Source organism: Oncorhynchus clarkii, chromosome 1 (genome assembly GCF_045791955.1).
Source record: "Oncorhynchus clarkii lewisi isolate Uvic-CL-2024 chromosome 1, UVic_Ocla_1.0, whole genome shotgun sequence".
Classification (NCBI taxonomy): domain Eukaryota; kingdom Metazoa; phylum Chordata; class Actinopteri; order Salmoniformes; family Salmonidae; genus Oncorhynchus; species Oncorhynchus clarkii.
The window spans coordinates 72,009,810-72,034,746 of record NC_092147.1 but is presented as its reverse complement, the minus strand read 5'-3'; the positions used below and the strand labels follow the sequence as shown (position 1 = coordinate 72,034,746).

The 24,937-nt window shown below is 43.2% G+C and overlaps 1 protein-coding gene across 4 annotated transcripts in view; it reads left to right on the top strand.

Moving 5' to 3' along the window:
* Positions 1-24,721, top strand: part of LOC139411732 (STE20-like kinase a) — a 37,767-nt gene extending 13,046 nt beyond the window's left edge. Inside the window, exons 6-20 of one of the 4 annotated variants that reach the window (XM_071158419.1) lie at positions 3,545-3,739; positions 4,084-4,165; positions 4,344-4,475; positions 4,589-5,656; positions 5,802-5,932; positions 6,348-6,471; positions 6,864-7,043; positions 8,688-8,780; positions 9,456-9,527; positions 11,084-11,213; positions 13,258-13,382; positions 13,907-14,098; positions 14,177-14,302; positions 21,060-21,173; positions 21,432-21,790. In XM_071158419.1, the coding sequence (XP_071014520.1) occupies positions 3,545-3,739; positions 4,084-4,165; positions 4,344-4,475; positions 4,589-5,656; positions 5,802-5,932; positions 6,348-6,471; positions 6,864-7,043; positions 8,688-8,780; positions 9,456-9,527; positions 11,084-11,213; positions 13,258-13,382; positions 13,907-14,098; positions 14,177-14,302; positions 21,060-21,173; positions 21,432-21,578 (2,911 nt within the window). In that variant the 3' untranslated portion in view covers positions 21,579-21,790. Of the gene's footprint in view, positions 1-3,544; positions 3,740-4,083; positions 4,166-4,343; positions 4,476-4,588; positions 5,657-5,801; positions 5,933-6,347; positions 6,472-6,863; positions 7,044-8,687; positions 8,781-9,455; positions 9,528-11,083; positions 11,214-13,257; positions 13,383-13,906; positions 14,099-14,176; positions 14,303-21,059; positions 21,174-21,431 lie in introns of all 4 variants that reach the window. The other 3 variants (XM_071158436.1, XM_071158427.1, XM_071158445.1) reach the window with 3 other exon arrangements.
* The last annotated feature ends 216 nt before the right edge of the window (positions 24,722-24,937 follow it).

The following is a 24,937-nucleotide window of genomic DNA, read 5'->3' as shown; positions in this document are numbered from 1 at the left end:
GAAAATGTGGTGCCGGACATTTGACCAGCAGCATTTTAATTTACTGGACATTTGATTCATTTACCAGACATGTATGCATTGCTGCGTAACCTGATTAGGGTGTCCACCCACGGTGCTCAGGATGACAGAAATCAATTTTAGATTATGATAATTTATATTAACAGAACATGCAAGCTCTTCAACCGATCGCTACCTGCACCTGCCCAACATCACTACTCTGGACGGCTCTGACTTAGAATATGTGGACAACTACAAATACTTAGGTGTCTGGTTAGACTGTAAACTCTCCTTCCAGACCCATATCAAACATCTCCAATCCAAAGTTAAATCTAGAATTGGCTTCCTATTTCGCAACAAAGCATCCTTCACTCATGCTGCCGAACATACCCTTGTAAAACTGACCATCCTACCAATGCTCGACTTTGGCGATGTCATTTACAAAATAGCCTCCAATAGCCAATAGCCTCCAACAAATTGGATGCAGTCTATCACAGTGCAATCCGTTTTGTCACCAAAGCCCCATATACTACCCACCATTGCGACCTGTACGCTCTCGTTGGCTGGCCCTCGCTTCATACTCGTCGCCAAACCCACTGGCTCCATGTCATCTACAAGACCCTGCTAGGTAAAGTTCCCCCTTATCTCAGCTCGCTGGTCACCATAGCATCTCCCACCTGTAGCACACGCTCCAGCAGGTATATCTCTCTAGTCACCCCCAAAACCAATTCTTTCTTTGGCCACCTCTCCTTTCAGTTCTTTGCTGCCAATGACTGGAACGAACTACAAAAATCTCTGAAACTGGAAACACTTATCTCCCTCAGTAGCTTTAAGCACCAACTGTCAGAGCAGCTCACAGATTACTGCACCTGTACATAGCCCACCTATAATTTAGCCCAAACAACTACCTCTTTCCCTACTGTATTTAATTAATGTATTTATTTTGCTCCTTTGCACTCCATTATTTTTATTTCTACTTTGCACATTCTTCCATTGCAAATCTACCATTCCAGTGTTTTACTTGCTATATTGTATTTACTTTGCTACCATGGCCTTTTTTTGCCTTTACCTCCCTTATCTCACCTCATTTGCTCACATCGTATATAGACTTGTTTCTACTGTATTATTGACTGTATGTTTGTTTTACTCTATGTGCAACTCTGTGTTGTTGTATGTGTCGAACTGCTTTGCTTTATCTTGGCCAGGTCGCAATTGTAAATGAGAACTTGTTCTCAGCTTGCCTACCTGGTTAAATAAAGGTGAAATAAAATATAAATACATTTTAAAAAAAGTCGAGAATGCAACGATGTGCGGTCTTTACATCATTCTGATGCGCACTTTGAAGGTGTTAGAATAACTGTCCACATTTACATTAGCCAGCAAGATGAGTAACGAACAGCAACATCACTAGCCTATGTCAATCTACTATTCCCCATTGTAGAAAAGTGTACCGAATCTATTGGTCAGTTTGTCGAGAAAGAAATGGCCTATTCCAAACAGACCCTGGGACAGTCGTGTGACAACAACCAGTAGACAGACCTAAGCTACATTAAAAAGATGTCTGATGCCACAGATCAGAACATTCAGCTTAAAATGTTGATTAACTATTATTTCTTCACATTATAAGCTTAACAGTGTGCACAAGTCAGTAGGCTACGGGTGAATGTTCGTTCCATAATGCAGTTATTGGGAAAGCGCACTGCACATGCGAGCGGCGTCAATTGACAGAGAAGGAAAATATCCATTCAAAATGTAGAGAGGGGAGATCTAATAAGCAACAACTAGCATGGGTTGCTAATACTGCATGAGTAGAATTGTGCGTTTGACTACTGGATAATGAAAGAAAGTTTATATAAAAGAATTGCCTCCACGGAGATGGTCTGATTTTGGCTAGGTTATTTTGAATCAAGGTGAGACATGCCTCATAATGTGTAGTAAAATATTCAGGTTTCAAACAGTTAAGTATATGTTTTTAAAATGCATACTGCCTCCAGCTCATTGCAAAGTGGGGTGTGACGCGCTGATGGAGCCTGCCTTCCGTTGCCTGTGCATTTGCTGTTTGAGATGCAGCAGCAGCTCCCACGTGGTCTTACAGATTTTACACTCAAAGGCTCTGTATCTGTATGCAGTATGCGTGGTAAATAAGATGCATAACGAATATACTGTACACAAGCTAATTTGGCTAAATTATGCAAATTAACCTACAGACCGATAAGCATGACCGGTCAAATGTACAGCCTTATTTTAAAATATATCGATTTTTTTATCATCAAGAATCTACACAAAATACCTCGTAAATCAAAAACTTAGACCCTTTGCTATGAGACTCGAAATTGACTCCATTGATCACCCTTGAGATGTTCCTTCAACTTGATTGGAGTTCACCTGTGGCAAATTCAATTGATTGGACATGATTTGGAAAGGCACACCTGATTGGTGGAGGTCTGCACACCTGATTGGTGGCTTGGTTTTTGCTCTGACATGCCCTGTCAACTATGGGACCTTATATAGACCTAGACAGTGCATGTCAGAGCAAAAACCAAGCCATGAAGTCGAAGGAATTGTCCTTGTGTAGAGGCATAGATAGATCTGGGGAATGGTACCAAAACATTTCTGCAGCATTGAAGGTCCCCAAGAAGACAGTGGCCTCCATCATTCTTAAATCGATGAAGTTTGGAATCACCAAGACTCTTCCTAGAGCTGGCCGCCCGGCCAAACTGAGCAATCGGGGGAGAAGGGCCTTGGTCAGGGAGGTGACCAAGAACCCGATGGTCACTCTGACATAGCTCTAGAGTTCCTCTGTCCTTCCAGAAGGACAACCATCTCTGCAGACCTCCACCAATCAGGCGTTTATGATAGAGTGGCCAGATGGAAGCCACTCCTCGGGTAAAAGGCACATGACAGCCCACTTGGAGTTTGCCAAAAGGCACATAAAGGACTCTGAGAAACAAATCAAATTGTATTATTCACATGCGCCGAATACAACAGGTGTAGGTAGACCTTACAGTGAAATGCTTACTTACGAGCCCCTAACCAGCAGGGGCTGGTTAGGGGCTCCCTACACAGGGCAGTGTCCCCAATCACTGCCCTGGGGCATTGGGATATTTTTTTTTTTTTTAGACCAGAGGAAAGAGTGCCTCCTACTGGCCCTCCAGCACCACTTCCAGCAGCATCTGGTCTCCCATCCAGGTACTGACCAGGACCAACCCTGCTTAGCTTCAGAAGCAAACCAGCAGGGTGGTATGCAGGGTGGTATGCTGCTGGCGAGGCCTAACAAAATGTGTAAAAAGTTAAGGGGTCTGAATAATTTCCAAAGGCATTGTATTTACATCGACTGGTATTTCCATCAATGAATAGGCTAAAAAGTATGATTTCGCATTTGGGAATTGGTTTCTTCTTTTCCCGGACAACTGGCCATAGCCAATTTTCTTCATCCTCTTTAAAAATAAAACAAATACTGTCCAAAAGCCGGCTATTACCGGCTAACTTAAACCCTGACACACACGTACACATACTAAAACAACCTCTCTTTCCTCTGGTTCTCCAGGATGGCTCCAGAGGTGGTGATGTGTGAGACATCTAAGGACCGTCCGTACGACTACAAGGCTGACATCTGGTCCCTGGGGGTCACCCTGATTGAGCTGGCACAGATAGAACCTCCTAACCACGAGATGAACCCCATGAGAGTCCTGCTGAGAATAGCCAAGGCCGATCCGCCCACACTCATGCAGCCTTCACGCTGGTGAGAGTGTAGAATAATTTTGTAGAGTGGGAGCGGTGATGGAATGAGTCAGGACTAGTGCCGTAGAAACAGACCCTAGACCAGGTGATGAAAGAGTTTCATTGTATGGGGCGGCAGGTAGCCTAGTGGTTAGAGCGTTGGACTAGTAACCGAAAGGTTGTAAGATCGAATCCCCGAGCTGACAAGGTTAAAAAAAATCTCTTGTTCTGCTCCTGAACAAGGTAGTTGACCCACTGTTCCTAGGCCGTCATTGAAAATAAGAATTTGTTCTTAACTGACTTGCCTAGTTAAATAAAGGTACAATAAAAAGTAGTCTTAAATATGGTTCCCCCTCTGTTTGGCAGGTCACCAGAGTTCAATGACTTTCTGAGGAAGGCACTGGATAAGAATGTGGACCGTAGGTGGTGCACAGCCCAGCTCTTGCAGGTGAACGACTCGGGATGTCCGATAACCTGCATATGAAAAAAATTGTTTCCAAGCCTTCTTTCCCTCTATGCGAAGAACAAACATCTGAAATACCTAACACCTAATTTAAATGATGTGCTGATGTCACACGCATATTGTGGGATAATTTACTACCTTGTTTCCCCACCACTCCATACAGCATCCCTTTGTTAGCAGTGTAGTTGACAACAAACCGCTGAGAGAACTGATTGCTGAGGCCAATGCTGACGTCTTAGAGGAGATAGAAGAAGGCAAAGAGGAAGATGAAGAAGAAGAGACGGATGCAACTCTGGTATGTAGTATAGCGCACTGTTTTCACAATCTGTTATGGAATAGTGTCGTACAATGTCATAAAAGGTCAAAAGGTCTCACAGCATTGATTGACCATGTGTTGTTTCTGTCAAGGTGGTGCCCGGACATAAGCGAGCGCCATCAGACACCAGCATGGCCAGCTCTGAGGATGAGAAGCTCTCTGAGACCACCTCTACACTGGACTCAGTCACAGAGAAGACAGAGCCTGAGACTGCAGAGGACAAGGCCAGTGATAAGCTGTCTGACGAGGGCCTTGGGGCCAGCGTGGGCGACAGGGCAGAGGGTGAGAAACTGAACGAGGTGTCTGATGCCAGTAATGAGGACTTAGTCAATGGACAGGTGAAGGCCATGTCGCCCAAACCAGAGGAAAGCCCTGCTGGAAAGCCTGAGGAGATTCCTGACCGTCAGATCACCATTGTGTCAGAAGCACCATCAGACACACAGGAGAGTGTGATTGTGAGTGAGGAGACAGGGGAAGAGGAGAAAGTAGAGGATGGACCTCCACAAGTATTCCTGAAGGAAAGAGTAGAAGTAGAGGACAAGAAGACAGAGGAGGAGGTGAAGAAGGAACCAATCAAAGAGGAGCCAGAGGTGATTCTCCAGCCTCCCACCAAATTCACAGATCCAGGGGACCAGCCTAGGAGTGCTTTAGAAGAGCCTGGCGCCGTATCGACCGAGGTCAATGCTAAACCAGAGGAGATTGAGAAGGAGACGCTCATTGAGGAGATGACAGAGGAGGTTAAACCAGAGGCTGATGGGGTCACAGACATAAACACAGACACCGACTTGAATGAAGACACAGACAACACAGAATCGGACGTCAACACAGACGCAGAGGTAGACGCAGCTGAGGGCTCCACAGAGGTCTCTGCAGACACAGAAGCCCAAAGAGGCAATAATGTAATACCGGTGGTGATTCTTGAGGAGGGGACCACAGACGAGACGGAGGAGAAGCCACCAGATGAGGAAGCTCCATCCCAGGATGCTGTTTCGGAGTCAAAGACCGACCAGGAAAGCACTCCTGTTAAGTCGGAGCCAGATGTGGAGAAGGATTCTGATTCGGGGAGCAGCTCTGCAGCAGATAGCAACAGCATGGACCTCAACCTATCCATCTCCAGTTTCCTGTCCAAAAAGGCTGAGGCGGGGTCTGTGTCCATACAGGTAACAAGGCATAAGGACCAATGATGACAAATGTGTCCTATATACAGGATATACGTAGTGTCATTCAAGTGAACATCCTATTTAAGGGGCCAACATATGCACTTCAATTCAGACATTACGTAAAACAAACTCCTTTTCTCCACAGGACACGAGACGGCAGAAGAAGACTCTGAAGAAGACCCGTAAGTTCATGGTAGACGGAGTGGAGGTCAGTGTGACCACGTCAAAGATAGTCACCGATAACGACACCAAGAACGAGGAGATGAGATTCCTGAGGTATTTCTCTCCTCTCTACCGTGACTAAATATGGCATGTGACCCATTTCGGAGCCCTGCCATAAATAGTTGTCATTCATTGCTCAGTTCCCTGGCTTTTACAACTCCAAGATTGATGAACAATGATGATGGGTAGACTTTTATGGTCTATTTTGGCCTCTGTATGTTTTAAAAAGCAGTGAAAAAAATACTCCATCTCAAATGTTGTCTGTTGTTCCTCTGTTGGTGTCTTGAGTTGAGAGCTGGGTTCATTCCATTTTGACTCCATTTCGAGTCAAATCAGGATATTAATCGGTCACCTGAGGGACAGATTCCGTGCCCCTCCCGGGAGTGAAATATAATACGTTATTATTCATTAGTTGAAGGTGGAAATCTGTTGAGTCCAAATGTGAAGTGTTGTTGTTGTGTGCTGTCAGGCGCCAGGAGCTGAGAGAGCTGCGTCTGCTGCAGAAGGAGGAGCATAGAGCCCAGCAGGCGCTCAGCGACAAGCTGCAGCAGCAGAGAGAACAGATCTACCGCCGCTTCGAGCAGGAGATGACTGTAAGTCACCCATCCTGGTGCATCTATCTGTGCATGCCGTTGTTGTTGTCTAGGGATGTCCCCTTGGAAACCAGATGATTCAAATCAATGGGTTTTTATCCTGCACACGTATTTAGATAGAAATTAATAACAAAATGAGCAACTGTTATTCCTTTGGGACATGTTCGAATACTTTAATAATATACATCCCTCAGAGTCAGAATCTGTTGTGAATGTATTGTAATGTTTTAAAAATGGTATAAGTGCCTTCATTTTGCTGGACCCCTGCCTTGGCAGCAGCGAATGGGGATCCATAATAAATATAATCAAAAGAAGCGTTTGCCATTCCACTAAGGATAGGCATTTGTCTTTGTGAAGGCCTGATCTTACTAATCCCATGTGTGTTCCTTCAGGGTAAGAAGCGTCAGTACGACCAGGAGGTGGAGAATCTGGAGAAGAAACAGAAGCAGACCATCGAGCGGCTGGAGCAGGACCATACCAACCGGCTGAGGGACGAGGCAAAACGCATCAAGGCCGAGCAGGACAAGGAGCTCTCCAAGTTCCAGAACATGCTCAAGAACCGCAAGAAGGAGGTAAGGGGCCGTGGGTCTGTGCATGTGCAATGCCTCAAACTCTTGTCATGAATGGAAAGTGCATGAGACTGTTGGGGACTGGGGCTTACTTACCAGAGCTGGTGTGCTGATATCTAAATAAACTCCCATTTTCCTTGCTGTTAATGCCTTCCTTACATTTGGGTATAATTTATAAAGGGTTTATAAGTGGTTTATAAACTGTTTATTATAGTCTATAGCCATAATAAGCCCGTATCATGCCTTTTTCATGATTTTTGGGGATGCAACAGGGTGATTCTCTGCTCAACAGCTTTGGCATGCAACTCTTGCCTTATTTCTTGGTACTAGTCATGCATACAATGTGCTTTTTTTTAAAATTCATGCCATACATCTGAAAATGATGTGGCTTCTTTTTCCAAGTTCTATAAATGATGCATTCTTTGTTCTGTGTAGAGTACAGGCAATGTAGCTTAGCTTTACTGTGTCTCTAATTTATGCTGCTCTTATAGCTCCATTAGCTATCTGGGAAGCTTTAAGTATTCTGCCATGTTGGTGAAGTGTTCTCAGGCAACTCTCATAGCCAAGCCTATCTAACTCTGTGATGGTGGTTATTTCATACATGCATGGCAATCCTACACACCTGATTAGACTGACTGTTCTCGCTCCTCAACTGAACATAGCAACTACTTCAAACCTATACAGGATCTGCACTGGCTCCTGGAATGAATCTTTAAAATCCATATTTCTTTCTGGCATAGTTGTTTTATATATTGTTAAATTTCATATTGTATTATATGGCTATTTATATTGTATTCTAAGTTATATTAGTCCATAAATGTATTTGACTGTACTGTATTTATGTGTAAGTAACCATGTCGCTTGTGTGAGTGTGTGTGAGTCGGGCTTGGTGATGGGATGGCAGGTTTTGGGAAACTCATTTTGTTAAAGGCTCATAGGATTACATCTTTGATGAAACACTTCAATGGCCTTGTGAAGTATTGTAGCAGTTTAGGCCTTTTCCTATTGGGGGTTTTCTTACTGACCAGTGATCCCAAGATTGATGCACATTCAAATACCAAGCTGTCCCAAGAGAATGTCTTGACAAAAAAATAACTGTGGTCAGGAGAAACCTCTGGAAATGATTTTGGTGCCATGTCTCAACAAAACTGCCTTAGCTGTCTGTGGTCAAAACTAAAAATATATTTTACAGACTGGATTAGTAGTGTGCACCTTCTTTTGAGATCACTGTGGAAGCATTCTGTACTTAAGATTAAATCTCTCTAAAGGACTTGCATGGTGGGAAGGTAACACTAGGGAATTATTCCAGACAAGCTTGTTTTCCTATTTAACACTGCAAGCTGATTTAATCATGCAGGTATCAAGTCTGTCAACAGAAACTAATCAACTCTAATCCCTCAAACACTGGAAACATGTCTTTACGCTAAAGGTTTTGGATACTCTACTAATCAAACAAAGCAAAACATTTCCTCATTAAATCGAACACCGACCCCTTGGAGATCTAGCGTGGAGACACTATCAATCAAACCAGGGTTTGTGGATATCTAAATTAATTCATCAGGTCCTTGCATGACTTTTCCCAAGTTATTATGGCTGCCGTACATAGCTGTCCAGGAAACTACAACTCCCAGTTTTCCCACACTATAGGTGAAACAGGAAGTTGAACAGTCACCCAAATTCATGAGGAGAGCGCTCATGAAACTCTTAAAGGAAGATCTATCTCTCATTCAGACTCCAAAGGTAAATGTTCACTCACTCACTCACACACACACTTTCTCAAATCTTGTCCCACAAATACACCCCTCTTCAAATGTCTCTGAGCGTTGTTGAGGACAAGATTTCATCCCCCTTGTTCTTCTTTTTCCCTCCATTTTTGAAATGATTGTTTTCAGGAGTTGGTTAGCTCAGTTTTTTACCTGACCATCAAAGAAGGAGCTAATCAGAAAGGGAGCATGGAAGTTTAACACAGTTTTGTATTGATCGCTGGAATAGAAGTGTGACTAGTAGTTCCTACTGCACAGGCAACTCAATCTGACCACGCATGAATAGGACAACAACAACACTAACCCATCCTGTATTCGTTATGCATACGAATAACCTGAATTGAATTAACTTCGTCCTCCTACTGTGCCATGCGCCTCACTCCTGCTTTAGTCTACCCCTAAAACAGAAAAAGGTTTAGAAACTCTGGGAAAGTGTGTCTGGTGTGTGCGTGTGGTTGTTCCTGTTGACTGGATTGTCTTTGTGTTTCTCGGCTTGTGTCGAGGCGAGTGTCTGTCTTTGGGTGTGCGGGTGTGTTTCTTAGCCTGTGTCTGTCGGTCTTTGTGTGTCTTTGTGTGTTTTCCTCAGCCTGCTGTGTGTAGCGTGTGCTCTCTCCCTGATCTGGATGAGTGCGCTGTGTGCTCTCCTCCACAGGGTGTGGCCCAGATTATGATACAGTCTTTTCAGTTGTCCTCATGTGCTCTCTTCAACGCTCAGATGCAGGATGTAAGTTGTCACCCCCTCTCCGTCTCTACCGGCCTCCTGCTCACATGTGTATGTCTTCGTCAAAGTGTAAACCTGATTGAGATTGAGACTGCACATGCGAGCATTGTGGTGTCGATGTATTGCAGTGTTGTCACTGTGTTGCTACACTGGTACTTCTCCTTCTGTTTGATATCTCTTCTGCCACGCACTGTAACTGTAGATGTGTCCTGTATGTTACGCCCCCACCTGTGACATCACACTCTGTTTGGGAGACTGCAACAGAGCTGAACCTTTTTTTGTGGCGTGATCCAATGGAGAGTATTTTATGGTAACTCTAGGTTATGCAAACGCTCTTGGATTAAAACCTAAGAAGTTAATAAGTATAATATTGTAAATGTTATAGTAGTGTAACCTGCTGAGAAATATCAGAGAATTAATCATTGTTAAATCTGCAATATGTCACTTTCTGGGCGACCCGACCAAATTCACACGGAAATGTCAGTTACAGATCTGTCATTCTCGTTGAAAGCTTGTCTAAGAAGCGGTAGATCGGTTCTATGTGCGTTATTTCTGTGCTTTCGGTTCTTAAGTTTAGTTTTTGCGTCTTACTTTCGGTTTTGTACACCAGCTTCAAACAGCTCAAAATACTATATTTTTTGTTATGGAAAATATACTTCACTGTGGCTTAGATGGTACAATGATTCTCTACACTATACTGGCTTGTTTTGTCACAAACTGAAATGAGGTATTACTATTACATCCAGGAAATGGCAGAGCAATTTCTGCATAGTGAATCTTTAAACTTCATTTTCTATTGGAAAGCTTTTCCTCAATGATGGCTTCAAAAGGCATGACCAGGACAATAACTTTGGTTTCATGTTTAATAATCATGTAAACATACCCCTCAGCAACAATAACCAGGCATATTATTTTACCGTAATGATGTTATGTATAATTTACTCTTTCTGTGAATGTCAATTTGGATGTCGTCATACATGGAAACTGTGGATCTCGACTGGGTTGTTAAATGTTTTTCTCTCTTTCCATCCATTCCTCAAATGTTGGATCATTCCCATGACTTCTGACTGTCTCTTTGCCCCACTGACTGCAGTCAATGATGTGCTTCTTCTTTGGAGTGTAGTACTGTACTGTGTTGATCTATAGTAGTGGTTGGCATGGTATTTATGAAAGTTCCTTCATGTAGTCTGCACTGTTTTGGCTGTCCCTGGTGTGTGATGCACAATAAATAAAATCACTCATGTTTGCCTCTTTCCTTCTCTCTCCCCTCTCTGTCATCAACTCTTAACCCCCTGTCATTTCTAAATGTTCCTTATCCCCATGCCTCATTTCTATACCTCACTCGCACCATGTGTCTGTTTTTTACCCCACCATCTCCTGCATCCCTCCTCCCCATGCCCATGTCTCATCCCTCCATCTTCTGTCAATGAACCCCCATCTACCCATTGTCCTCTTATCACCCTCTGATACCTTTACCTTGCCCCACTTCCTCCCCTTATCCCTGCTCACTCCCTTTCTGTCCCCCATACCCCCTCTCTATCCCTTCTCTCCATCCTCAGGAGCAGGAGTTTCTGCAGAAGCAGCAGCAGGAGTTGGATGGAGCCCTGAAGAAGATCATCCAACAGCACAAACATGAGATCGCCACCATCGAGAGAGACTGCCTCAACCACAAACAACAGCTTATGAGAGGTGAGAGAGAGATTTACAGTACCATAGAGCGCTATAATACAGCAAACGTAACCACATACAACAGCTCGTGAGAGAGAGATTTACAGTACCATAGAGAGCTATGAAATCAGTGCATTCGGAAAGTATTCAGACTTGTTGAATTTTTCCACATCTTGTTGCGTTACAGCCTTATTTTAAAATGGATTCAATTGTTTTTGCCCACATCAATCTACACACAATATCCCATTATGACAAAGAAAAAACAGAATTTTTGAAATTTTTGCAAATCAAAAAAAACGATCACATTTACAGAAGTATTCGGACCATTTACTCAGTACTTTTGTTGAAGCACCTTTGGCAGAAATTACAACCTCAAGTCTTTTTTGGTATGACGCTACAAGCTTGGCACACCTGTATTTGGGGAGTTTCTCCCATTCTTCTCTGCAGATCCTCTCATGCTCTGTCAGGTTGGATGGGGCAGCGTCGCTACCCAGATATTTTCAAGTCTCTCAAGAGGTGTTTGATCGGGTTCAAGTCCGGGCTCTGGCTGGGCCGCTCAAGGACATTCAGAGACTTGTCCCCAAAGCCACTCCTGCTTTATCTTGGCTGTGTGCTTAGAGTCGTTGTCCTGTTGAAAGGTGAACCTTTGCCCCAGTCTGAGGTCCTGAATGCTCTGGAGCAGGTTTTTATCAAGGATCTTTCTGTAATTTGCTCTGTTCGTCTTTCTCTCGATCCTGACTGAGTCCCGGCTGCTGAAAAACATCCCCACAGCATGATGCTTCCACCACCATGTTTCATCGTAGGGATGGTGCCAGGTTTCCTCCAGACATGACTTGGCATTTAGGCCAAAGAGCTCAATCTTGGTTTCATCTGACAAGAGAATCTTGTTTCTCATGGTCTTGAGAGTCCTTTAGGTGCCTTTTGGCAAACTCCAAGCGATCTGTCGTGCTTTTTACTGAGGAGTGTCTTTCATCTGGCCAGTCTACCATAAAGACCTGATTTGCTGGAGTGCTGCAGAGATGGTTGTCCTTCTGGAAGGTTATCCCATCTCCACAGAGGAACTCTGGAGCTCTGTCAGAGTGACCATTGGGTTCTTGGTCACCTCCCTGACCAAGGTCCTTCTCACCCGATTGCTCAGTTTGGCTGGGTGGCCAGCTCTAGGAAGAGTCTTGGTGGTTCCAAACGTCTTCCATTTAAGAATGATGGAGGTCACTGTGTTCTTGGGTCCTTCAATGCTGCAGAAATGTTTTGGTACCCTTCCCCAGATCTGTGCCTCAACATTATCCTGTCTCGGAGCTCTACGGAGAATTCCTCCAAACTCATGGCTTGGTTTCTGCTCTGACACAGTCAATTGTGGGACCTTATGTAGACAGGTGTGTGCCTTTCCAAATCATGTCTAATCAATTGAATTTACCACAGGTGGACTCCAATCATCCCAGGGATGGTCAATGAAAACAGGATGCACCTTAGCTCAGTTTCAAGTCTCATAGCAAAGGGTCTGAATACCTATGTAAAGGGATTTATTTTTTTAAATTAGCAAAAAATGTCTAAAACCAGTTTTCAGGTTGTTGTTGTATTTGATGTAAAAGGGAAAGGGGAATTAATTATTTCCGAATGCACTTTTCAAACTTAACTTAACCAGATACAACCGCTCATGAGAGGTGAGGGAGAAATGTACAGTACCACAGAGTCTTATGAACACTGCAAACCTAGCCACATACAACAGCTTTGTGAAAAAATACATATACTTACCACAGACTACCATAAAGAGACTGCCTAAGAGAGAGATCTCAATCATTTAACATGACTTCACCTTAGCTACCTCAATGGGTGAAGGCCTTCTGCTATATGAAGGATTTGATAGTGAAATAATACTATTGTAAATGGTGAAGTTCTCAGTGGAGTGTTGTGTTATAACTTTCCCACCACAGTGATGCAATTTCCTGAATGACTTATTTGTGACCAGCCTGTCTTGCCAGATGGTGCTCTTTACCGGAAATGCTGGTTGTGTGTGTGTGTGTTGCGTTACCACCCCGCCTGACGTGTCTCTGGCCTCCTCCCTCAGCTCGAGAGGCAGCCATGTGGGAGCTGGAAGAGCGCCACCTGCAGGAGAAGCACCAGCTGCTCAAGCAGCAGCTCAAAGACCAGTACTTCATGCAGAGACACCAGCTGCTCAAGAGACACGAGAAGGTAAGGGCTCTGGGACCTACTGAACAGCTCTGGTGAAGTACAATCCAGTATTGGTATTATCTACATCAGGTAATCTGGACTAAGGGTAGACTGTGAGGTGCATTACATTTTGACATTAATGGGTGATTTGAAAGTGTGCTGAAAGGTTAGAGCTCTCATTTCAATGCATTTTATTGTGGATCCAGATAAAGTATTGAATGGACACTCTTACTGACATTTGTGGCTGCTTCGCGTGATGTATTGTTGTCTCTAACTTCTTGCTGTTGTCTGTGCCCAATAATGTTTGTACCAGGTTTTGTGCTGCTACCATATTGTGCTGTTGTCATGTGGTGTTGCTGCCATGCTATGTTGTTGTCTTATGTCTCTCTTTATGTAGTGTTGTGGTGTGTCGTGATGTGTGTTTTGTCCAATTTATTTATTTTTTATCCTCGCAGGAGGCCTTTTGCCTTTTGGTTGGCCGCCATTGCATATAAGAATTTGTTCCCTAGTTAAATAAAGGTTAATAATTGAAATGTGTCGTGTAGGAAATGGAGCAGATGCAGCGCTACAACCAGCGTCTGATTGAGGAGATGAAGAACAGACAGGCCCAGGAGAGAGGTCGTCTGCCGAAGATCCAGCGGGGTGATGCCAAGACACGCATGGCCATGTTCAAGAAGAGCCTACGCATCACCTCTGCACCTGGCACCCCGGAGCAGGAAAGGGAGAAGATCAAACAGGTATTTTATAGTGTGTGTACACACACAGTTATATATATTTTTCAACAGAATCATGTGAGGTGTGTGTTTTTGTTACAGTTTGCAGCCCAGGAGGAGAAGAGGCAGAAGAACGAGAGACTCCATCAACATCAGAAACATGAGAACCAGATGAGAGACCTGCAGCTGCAGTGTGACTCCAACATCAGAGAGCTGCAGCAGCTTCAGGTACACACACACACACACTTACCCCTAGCCCAGAATGTTCTTAGCATTATTACATACAGTGAAACGGAAACTCAACATCATTTCGACCAGGTATCACGACTTTCCTGAATTGGATCCTTTGTTCATACCTTCCAAGGCGATTGAAGAAACGCCACCGGTGAAGAGGTTTTCGGGGGGGACTTTTAGTCCAACTCAGGAGGCGTACACACCTTCCACCGCTTCCGTGTATATTACTCGCTAATGTTCTGTCCCTGGACAATAAAGTTGACGAGCTCAGGGCGAGGGTCTCCTTCCAGAGAGACGTACTCTGTTTCATGGAATAATGGCTCTCTCCGGATGTACTGTCCCCATCCATACAGCCAGCTGGGGTTTCAATACATTTAGGATAGGAATAAAGAACTCTCCGGGGAAGAAAAAAGGCGGAGGTGTATGTTTCATGATTAACTACTCATGGTGTGATCGAGGTAACGTGCAGGAACTCAAGTCCATTTGTTCACTCGACCTAGAATACCGCACAATCAGATGCAGACGGCATTACCTCCCTAGATAATTTTCTTCGATTATCGTCACAGCTATGTGTATTCCCCCTCAAGCCGATACCACGACAGCTCTCAAGGAACTACACTGGACCTTGTGCAAACTAGAAACTGCATATCTGAGGAAAACGCTACAGAAGTTCTATCAACACATCACCTGTAGTACCCGCTCTTCAAAAACTCTCAACCATTGTTTCTCCCCATTTCAGGATGGCTACAAGGCCCTCCCCCGACCCCCCCCTTCGGCAAATCCGATCACGACTCCATTTTGCTCCTCCCTCACAGAAACTAAAACAGGAAGTTCCTGTGCTGAGGTATATTCAATGCTGGTCTGACCAATCAGAATCCATGCTTCAAGACTGTCTTGATCACGCGGACTGGGACATGTGAGCTCTCGTTCTCCGTGGCCGATGTGAGTACAGGCCCAGACAGCACCCCGAGCCGGGTCCTCCCGAGTGCGCAGACCGACCAGCTGGCTGGAGTGTTTACGAACATTCAATCTCTCCCTATCCAAGTCTGCTGTCCTCACTTGATTCAAGATGTACACCATTGTTCCTGTACCCAAGAAAGCGAAGGTAACTGAACTAAATGACTATCGCCCCATAGCACTCACTTCTGTCATCGGTGCTTTGAGAGGCTAGTTAAGGATCATATCACGTCCACCTTACTCGACACCCTAGACCCACTGCAATTTGCATACCGCCCCAATAGATCCATGGATGATGCCATCGCACTGCACACTGCCCTATCCTATCAGGACAAGAGGAATACTTATGTAAGGATTCTGTTCATTGACTATAGCTCAGCTTTCAACACCGTAATCACCTCCATTCTCATCATTAGGCTTGGGGCCCTCGGTCTGAACCCCAATCCTGTGCAACTGGGTCCTGGACTTCCTGACTGGCCACCCCCAGGTGGTGAAGCTATGCAACAATACCTGCACTATGCTGATCCTCAAAACAGGGGCAACACAATGGCGCATGCTCAGCCCCCTCCTGTACTCCCTGTTTACCCATGACTGCGTGGCCATGCATGCTTCCAAATCAAGTTTGCAGACAACTTTGTAGTCCACAATTATCTCCTTGGTCTTGATCACGTTGAGGGAGAGGTTGTAGTCCTGGCACCACACGGCCAGGTCTCTGACCTCCTCCCTATAGGCTGTCTCGTTGTTGTCAGCGGTCAGGCCTACCACTGTTGTGTCATCGGTAAACTTATTGAAGGTGTTGGAGTCGTGCCTGGCTGTGCAGTCATGAGTGAACAGGGAGTATAGGAGGGGACTGAGCATGCACCTCTGACGTGCCCCTGTTTTGAGGATCAGTGTGGCGGATGTGTTGTTACCTACTTTTACCACCTGGGGGCGGCCCATCAGGAAGTCCAGGATCCAGTTGCAGAGGGAGGTGTTTAGTCCCAGGATCTTTAGCTTAGTGATGAGCTTTGAGGGCACTATGGTGTTGAATGCTGAGCTGTAGTCAATGAATAGCTGTCTCACATAGGTGTTCCTTTTGTCCAGGAGGGAAAGGGCAGTGTGGAGTGCAATAGAGACTACATCATCTGTGGATCTGTTAGGACTGTATGCAGGTTGGAGTGGGTCTAGGGTTTCTGGGATAATGGTGTTTATGTGAGCCATGACCAGCCTTTCAAAGCACTTCATGGCTACAGATGTGAGTGCTACTGGCCTGAGTCATTTAGGCAGGTTACGTTAGTGTTCTTGGGCACAAGGACTATAGTGGTCTGCTTGAAACATGTTGAAAATGTCAGTGAAGACGCTTGCTAGTTGGTCAGCGCGTGCTTTGAGTACATGTCCTGGTAATCCGTCTGGCCCTGTGGCCTTGTGAATATTGACTTGTTTAACCTGTTGCGACGACCAAACCCGGATCCGGGATTCTATTTATAGACCTAAGCTCATTACCATAACGCAACGTTAACTATTCATGAAAATCGCAAATGAAATGAAATAAATATGCTAGCTCTCAAGCTTAGCCTTTTGTTAACAACACTGTCATCTCAGATTTTCAAAATATGCTTTTCAACCATAGGAAAACAATCATTTGTGTAACAGTAGCTAGCTAGCGTAGCATTTAGCGTTAGCATTAGCGTTAGCATTAGCGTTAGCATTTAGCAGGCAACTATCACAAAAACAAGTAAAGCCTTCAAATAAAATAACTTACCTTTGAAGAACTTCTGATGTTTTCAATGAGGAGACTCTCAGTTAGATAGCAGATGCTCCGTTTTTCCAAAAAGATTCTTTGTGTATTAGAAATAGCTCCGTTTTGTACATCACATTTGGCTACCAAAAAAAAAGAAAAAAAAAAAAAAAAAACGAAAATTCAGCCCTCAAAACGCGAACTTTTTTCCAAATTAACTCCATAATATTGACTGAAACATGGCAAACGTGGTTTAGAATCAATCCTCAAGGTGTTTTTCCACATATCTCTTCAATGATATATCCTTCGTGGAAGCCTGGTTTCTCCTTGCTCTCAAATGGAAAAATAATTGCACCTGGCTTTACGCTCCAATTTCGACGCAGGGACACCAGGCGGACACTTGGAAAATGTAGTCTCTTATGGTCAATCTTCCAATGATATGCCTACAAATACGTCACAATGCTGCTAACACTTTGGGGGAACGACAGAAAGTGTAGGCTCATTCCTTGCGCAATCACAGCCATATAAGGAGACAATGGAAAACAGAGCTTCAGAAATTCTGCTCATTTCCTGGTTGATGCATCATCTTGGTTTCGCCTGTAGAATGAGTTCTGGGGCACTTACAGACAATATCTTTGCAGATTCTGAAACTTCAGAGTGTTTTCTTTCAAAAACTGTCAAGAATATGCATAGTCGAGCATCTTTTCGTGACAAAATATCGCGCTTAAAACGGGAACGTTTTTTATCCAAAAATGAAATAGCGCCCCTAGAGATCAAAGAGGTTAAAGGCTGTGGAGAGCTTGATCACACAGCCGCCCAGATCAGCTGATGCTCTAATGCATGTTTCAGTGTTACTTGCCTTGAAGCGAGCATAGAAGTCATTTAGCTCGTCTGGTAGGCTCGTGTCACTGGGCAGCTCTCGGCTGTGCTTCCCTTTGTAGTCTGTAATAGTTTGCAAACCCTGCCACATCCGACGAGCATCGGAGCCAGTGTGGTTCGTCAGAGGGCATAGCAGAATTTCCCGCTCCTTGAAAGCGGCAGCTCTACCCTTTCGCTCAGTGCGGATGTTGCCTGTAATCCATGGCTTCTGGTTGGGGTATGTACGTACAGTCACTGTGGGGACGACGTCATCGATGCACTTATTGATGAAGCCAGTGACTGATGTGGCGTACTCCTCAATGCCATCAGAAGAATCCCGGAACATATTCCAGTCTGTGCTAGCAAAACCATCCTGTAGCTTAGCATCTGCTTCATCTGACTATTTTGTTTTTATTGACCAAGTCACTGGTGCTTCCTACTTTAATTTTTGCTTGTATGCAGGAATCAGGAGGATAGAGTTATGGTCAGATTTGCCAAATGGAGGGCAAGGGAGAGCTTTGTACGCGTCTCTGTGTGTGGAGTAAAGGGGGTCTCGAGTTCTTTTCCCTCTGGTTGCACATTTAACATGCTGGTGGAAATTTGGTAAAACGGATTTAAGTTTCCCTGCATTAAAATCCCCAGCCACTAGAAAAGGTACAAATCCCCTAAGTTCTAGACCTCAACTGAATCTGGTAATGAATGGTATGGCTGTTGAACAAGTTGAGGAGACTAAATTACTTGGTGTTACTTTAGATTGTAAACTGTCATGGTCAACATATAGATTCAATGGTTGTAAAGATGGGGAAAGGTCTGTCCGTAATAAAGAGATGTTCTGCTTTTTTGACACCACACTCCACAAAGCAAAGTCCTGCAGGCTCTAGTTTTATCTTATCTTGATTATTGTCCAGTCATATGGTCAAGTGCTGCAACGAAAGACCTAGTTAAGCTGCAGCTGGTCCAGAACAGAGCGGCATGTTTTGCTCTTCATTGTAATCAGAGGGCTGATATAAATACTATGCATGCCAGTCTGACTGACTGCATCACTTCTTGTTTTTATAAGAAATGTGTTGGAAATGCCAAATTGTTTGCATAGTCAACTTACACACAGCTGACACACACACTTACCCCAGCAGACATGCCACTAGGGGTCTTTTCACAGTCCCCAGGTCCAGAACAAATTCAAGGAAACATACAGTATTTATTTTGTATTGTTTTCACCTTTATTTAAGCAGGTAGGCTAGTTGAGAGCAAGTTCTAATTTACAACTGCGACCTGGCCAAGATAAAGCAAAGTAGTGCGACACAAACAACAACACATAGTTACACATGGAATAAACAAACATACAGTCAATAATACAATAGAAAAAAGTCTATATACAATCTATATGCAATTATACAGAGCCATGGGTGCATGGAACTCTTTTCCATCTCACATTGTGCAAGTGAACAGCAAAACAAATTAAGCAACACCTCACTGCACAACGTTTCTCCCCCATGTGACCTACTTGTTGTGTGTATGTATTGACATGTACAGTATGTGTAACTGATAGATGCACACTACATGTTAATGTTTTTAAATGTATGTCAATTGTAAACTATTTTGTCTGTCTTTATCGTTATGTGTCGAACCCCAGTTTAGACTAGCTGTCGCCATTGGTGTCGGCTAATGGGGATCTTAATAAATATAATCAAATCATAGAGAATAAATAACGGGGACTCTTTATGTAATGATAAAACAAATCAAATTGTATTAGTCACATGCGCCAAATACAACAGTGAAATGCTTACTTACAAGCCCATAACCAACAATGCAGTTGAAAAAAATGCAAATAGTATGGGTAGCCATTTGATTATATGTTCAGGAGTCTTATGGCTTGTGGGTAGAAGCTCTTTAGAATCCTCTAGGACCTAGACTTGGCGCTCCGGTACCGCTTGCCATGTGGTAGCAGAGAGAACAGTCTATGACTAGGGTGGCTGGAGTCTTTGACAATTTTTAGGTCCTTCCTATGACACCGCCTGGTATAGAGGTCCTGGATGGCAGGAAGCTTGGCCCCAGTGATGTACTACCCTCTGTAGTGCCTTGCGGTCGGAGGACGAGCAATTGCCGTACAAGGCAGTGATGCAACCAGTCAGGATGCTCTCGATGGTGCAGCTGTAGAACCTTTTGAGGATCTGAGGACCCATGCCAAATCGTTTCAGTCTCCTGAGGGGGAATAGGTTTTGCCGTGCCCTCTTTACGACCGTCTTGGTGTGCTTGGACCATGTTAGTTCGTTGGTGATGTGGACACCAAGGAACTTCAAGCTCTCAACCTGCTCCACTGCAGCCCCGTCGATGAGAAAGGGGGTGTGCTCGGTTGTCTTTTTCCTGTAGTCCACAATCATCTCCATTGTCTTGATCATGTTGAGGGAGATGTTGTCATCATGAGCATCCATCAAATTGCTGCATCAAACCAACCTTTGCCCATCCACTCTGTTGCCTCAGCTCTTGTATCATGGACTATTCAGTCAGAAGAGAAATTGGTGAAAATATATATTATGACACTAACACGTTTTAATCAGTTTTAGAATAAAGCTGTAAGGTAACAAAATGTGGAAAAGGTCGAGGGGTCTCAATACTTTCTGAATGCACTGTTAAAATAAAGGAGCTTGTGGTAACTCCAAAGTGTCATGCACTGGCGCACACACAAGCAATGTTTTAGCACTATGGACACCTTCCACGGTCAAATGCTAGGTAAAGCGGATAGCTGATCGCCAGTTTCAGCACCATGGCTGCTGAACAGCGCAGCTCACAGCTCAGAATGGGGCAAATCCTACATTCCACCAATGATGAAGGCCTGCGGATAGACATTCTGGCATGTTTTGCTATTGTCCTTTCCTTAAAACACGGATTGTGATACAATTCCTTTTAAGGTAGCCTAGCGGTTAAGAGCATTGGGTCGGTAACTGAAAGGTCGCTGGTTCGAATCCCTGAGCTAGCAAGGTGGAAAAATCTGCTGTTCTGCCCTTCAGCAGGGCAGGGAACCCCCAACAACTACTACTCCCCGGGCGCCGATGACGTTGATTAAGGCAGATCCCCACACTTCTCTGATTCAGAAGGGTTGGGTTAAATGCAGAAGACCCATTTCGGTTGAATGCATTGTTTTTTAACTGACTAGGCATCCCCATTATGTATGTAGGTAGCTCCAGTAGGTAACCCTGTTCCTGCTGTTGTGTGTTTCAGAATGAGAAGTGCCATCTCCTGATTGAACACGAGACTCAGAAGCTGAAGGAGCTCGATGAAGAGCACAGCCAGGAGCTGCAGGAGTGGAGGGAGAAACTGCGGCCCAGGAAGAAGGTGAAACAAAGACCTATCCATGTTTACAACCCTCTTATGTTATCATCCTTTAAAGTTTCATGCTGCGTTGCGATTCTCCTAAAAATGCACTTGCATGGATGTAACAATGGTGGAAACTTCCTCTAGCCATTGATTACACTAATCCATTGCTTTTGACTCCATGACTGGGAGTTTGTAAGTGCACAGTGTGGAGAATCATGACATAGCCTCAGTGTAAGTTGTTGTTGTCTGTTGTCTTTCCTCTTCTGGCACATGTAGGCCTTGGAGGAGGAATTCACACGCAAGCTCCAGGAGCAGGAGGTCTTTTTCAAGATGAGCGGGGAGTCGGAATGCCTTAACCCCACGACCCAGAGCCGAGTGTCCAAGTTCTACCCCATCCCCAGTGTGCACAACTCTGGTTTATAGCCCTCCCCAGCACAGGAACATACTGGCTGGGCTCATAGACTGTGTCCCCATGGTGGTGGGGAAGACCTCAGCCCTGTTGTTATCTGGAAACTAGCGTTGGTCTATTGTGGATCTTAGGCTAGTGTGATGTCTTCACACAAGCATGCACATACACTAATGTTCAAAAGTTTGGGGTCACTTAGAAATTTTCTTTTTTTTTAAAGAAAATATTTTAAAAAATATCCATTCAAATAACATCAAATTGATCAGAAATACAGTGTAGACATTAATGTTTTAAATGACTGTTGTAGCTGGAAACGGCAGATTTTTTTTGTAATGGAATATCTACATAGTCATACATAGCCCATTATCAGCAACTCCTGTGTTTCAATGGCACATTGTATTAGCTAATCCAAGTATATCATTTTAAAAGACTAATTGATAATAATGTTAGCACAGCTGAAAACTGTTGCACTGATTAAAGAAGAAATAAAACTGGCCTTCTTTAGACGAGTTGAGTATCTTCAGCATCAGCGTTTGTGGGTTCGATTACAGGCTCAAAATGGCCAGAAACAAAGACCTTTTTCCTGAATCTCGTCAGTCTTTTCTTGTTCTGAGAAAATTAAGGCTATTGCATGTGCGCTGTTCTGTGAAGGGAGTGGTACACATCGTTGTACGAGATGTTCAGTTTCTTGGCAATTTCTGACATGGAATAGCCTTCATTTCGCAAAACAAGAATAGGCTGCAGAGTTTCAGAAGGTCTTTGTTTCTGGCCATTTTGAGCCTGTAATCGAACACACAAATGCTGATGCTGAAGATACTCAACTAGTCTAAAGAAGGCCAGTTTTATTGCTTCTTTAATCAGTACAACAGTTTTCAGTTGTGCTAACATAATTGTAAAGGGGTTTTCTAATGATCAATTAGCCTTTCAAAATGATAAACTTGGATTAGCTAACACAATGTGCCATTGGAACACAGGAGTGATGGTTGCTGATAATGGACCTCTGTACGCCTATGTAGATAGGTTTCCTGCTACAATAGTAATTTACAACATTAACAATGTCTACACTGTATTTCTGATCAATTTGATGTTATTTTAAAGGACAGAAATTGTGCTTTTCTTGAAAAAACATGGACATTTCTAAGTGACCCCAAACTTTTGAACAGTAGTGTACATATGCAAGAGCACACACTTATGTCTACACACACACACACACACAGCAGTGTCAGCTGTCATATAGAGGGATGCAATCACAACACTTTCCTTTTCAAGCCTTTATTTTCTCCTTCTTCCCCCTTACAATTTCACCCTTCTCAGCTCCAAGGAAAATGTTGTCAAAAGTGACAATTGCACTTTTCTGAGCATGGTTATGTTTTACCACTTAAAATAGCTCAGGCAAATTTCAAACCAATTGCAAGTAACAAGTTTATAAAGAACCCAGTGCCTAAATGAATTGACATAATGATCGTGCTTTTCTCCAGACTTGCTCTCTTACCTGCAGCCCAGTGCTCCCCTGAGGCCTTTTGCACTAAAATGGCTGGAAATTTGTACAAACCATGAAATACCATCAAACTTTTATTTTTTAGTGATCCATATAAGCTGGTGGTTGAGTTCATTCTAAGGTCGTTGATTGATGGATATCTGTTAACAAATAAAAGTCATTTTTTGGTAAATCGTGAAGTGCTCATTCACGTGATGTACTATGTATGGAGTTGTGATTTATTTTAGATACTGTGCTGTTGAATCAATCAAATCAAACTGTCCTGTATATTAGAACAAATGTTCCCACTTTCTCCCTATTGTAATCAGTAGATAGTTTTTGTTAGACTTCTGGGTTGTCGTCATGTCAGTCACCTTTCCTGTTAAAAATCGACACAACTTATTGTCTTTTGGTTATACTTTGAACACATTATTTTGGATGTGGCAGACATACATATTTTTACGCTGAAAGGAATGTAAGCCGCTGGTCATAATTTTTCACTGTTTTATGTGAACTGAGAATATGCAGTAATGGACTGTTATGTATGTACAGTGAGCTCCAAAAGTATTGGGACAGTGACACATTTGTATTTTTTGCTCTGTACTCCAGCACTTTGGATTTTAAATGATACTTTAACCTTATAGTCATTGTACTCTGTATTTGAAATGATACAGAGCTAAAACGACAAAACGTGTGTCACTGTCCCAATACTTTTGGAGCTCACTGTGTCTTACAGTCAGTAAAAAAACGAGGGTCCACTTGGATTAGTTCTATTTTCAAATGACTTTTTGCCGCCTCTACCCAAATCTATTTTATTTTCAAATGAACTGAATCATTCAAAGCTGTGGCGCCTTGCATTTTGTTCTGTATTTATACTTTTATTTTCAATTTGAAATATGTCCTTACTATTTTACTGGGTTGGGGTCAATTCTAATTTAATTTAAAATTCCAATAAATTGTTTGAATTCACTCATGAAGTGGAGAATTGAATTAAATTCTCATTTTTAAAAAGTCTTCAAGCTATGGAATTGAACTGGAATTAGATTGTTTGGACTTTTTGAATTGTAATTGTAAAACCAGTTAATAAAGTGAATGCACATATAGCATCAAACATTGACTGTATGATTTGATTTGAACCATTTCAACTTGTATTTCTATATTTCAGGTATAGCTAGGCTGTCTGAACAGTGATATGGTCAGCCTCAAAGCCTGAGGGAACTGAATTAGAATTGGAATTTGTTGAATTGTTGTGATAATATTGAGTTGAATGGAATTATCTCTGAAATGAAAGATTGATCCGGAACTTGAATTGAATTCAATGGGATTTACAGGGAGAGCGATTTGAATTGAATTTCTGGAATTGATCTCATCCCTGCTATTTTATGATTACCAGTTTTCTAAATATGTATACATGTTGTATCAATGTACATCTCAGTATAGTCTTTGGACATCGTTTTTGGATGGACAATATGATATCTGTAAATGGAAGTCATTATACTGTCCTAATTAGTTGATTCAAATAAGAATGTATGTACTGTATGTATTTATAATATGGACAAAGTACTGACCCCTTCAAGTGTTGAGTCCCCTTGACATGATGGCAAGCGCTCTATAACAAACATATTCTTATAGCATGTCATGGTTTGTGTATGACGTCCTAATAAAACATAGATGGCATGCAAAGGGTGAATGCTGTTATTTTATTACAATGACATCACGTCTTGAATTCTGGATTTGTATTGGGATTGTGGGTAATATTACCCATAATGCACATTAGGTTCAGGCCATAGTGCTAGATGGGGGTTTCGTCGTTGTATCTGGACCATTATAGCATCTGTGACAGCATGGGCAGTGTCATTGAGGCAATCTCCATTTTGAAGTAGTCAATTTTCTTCTTTA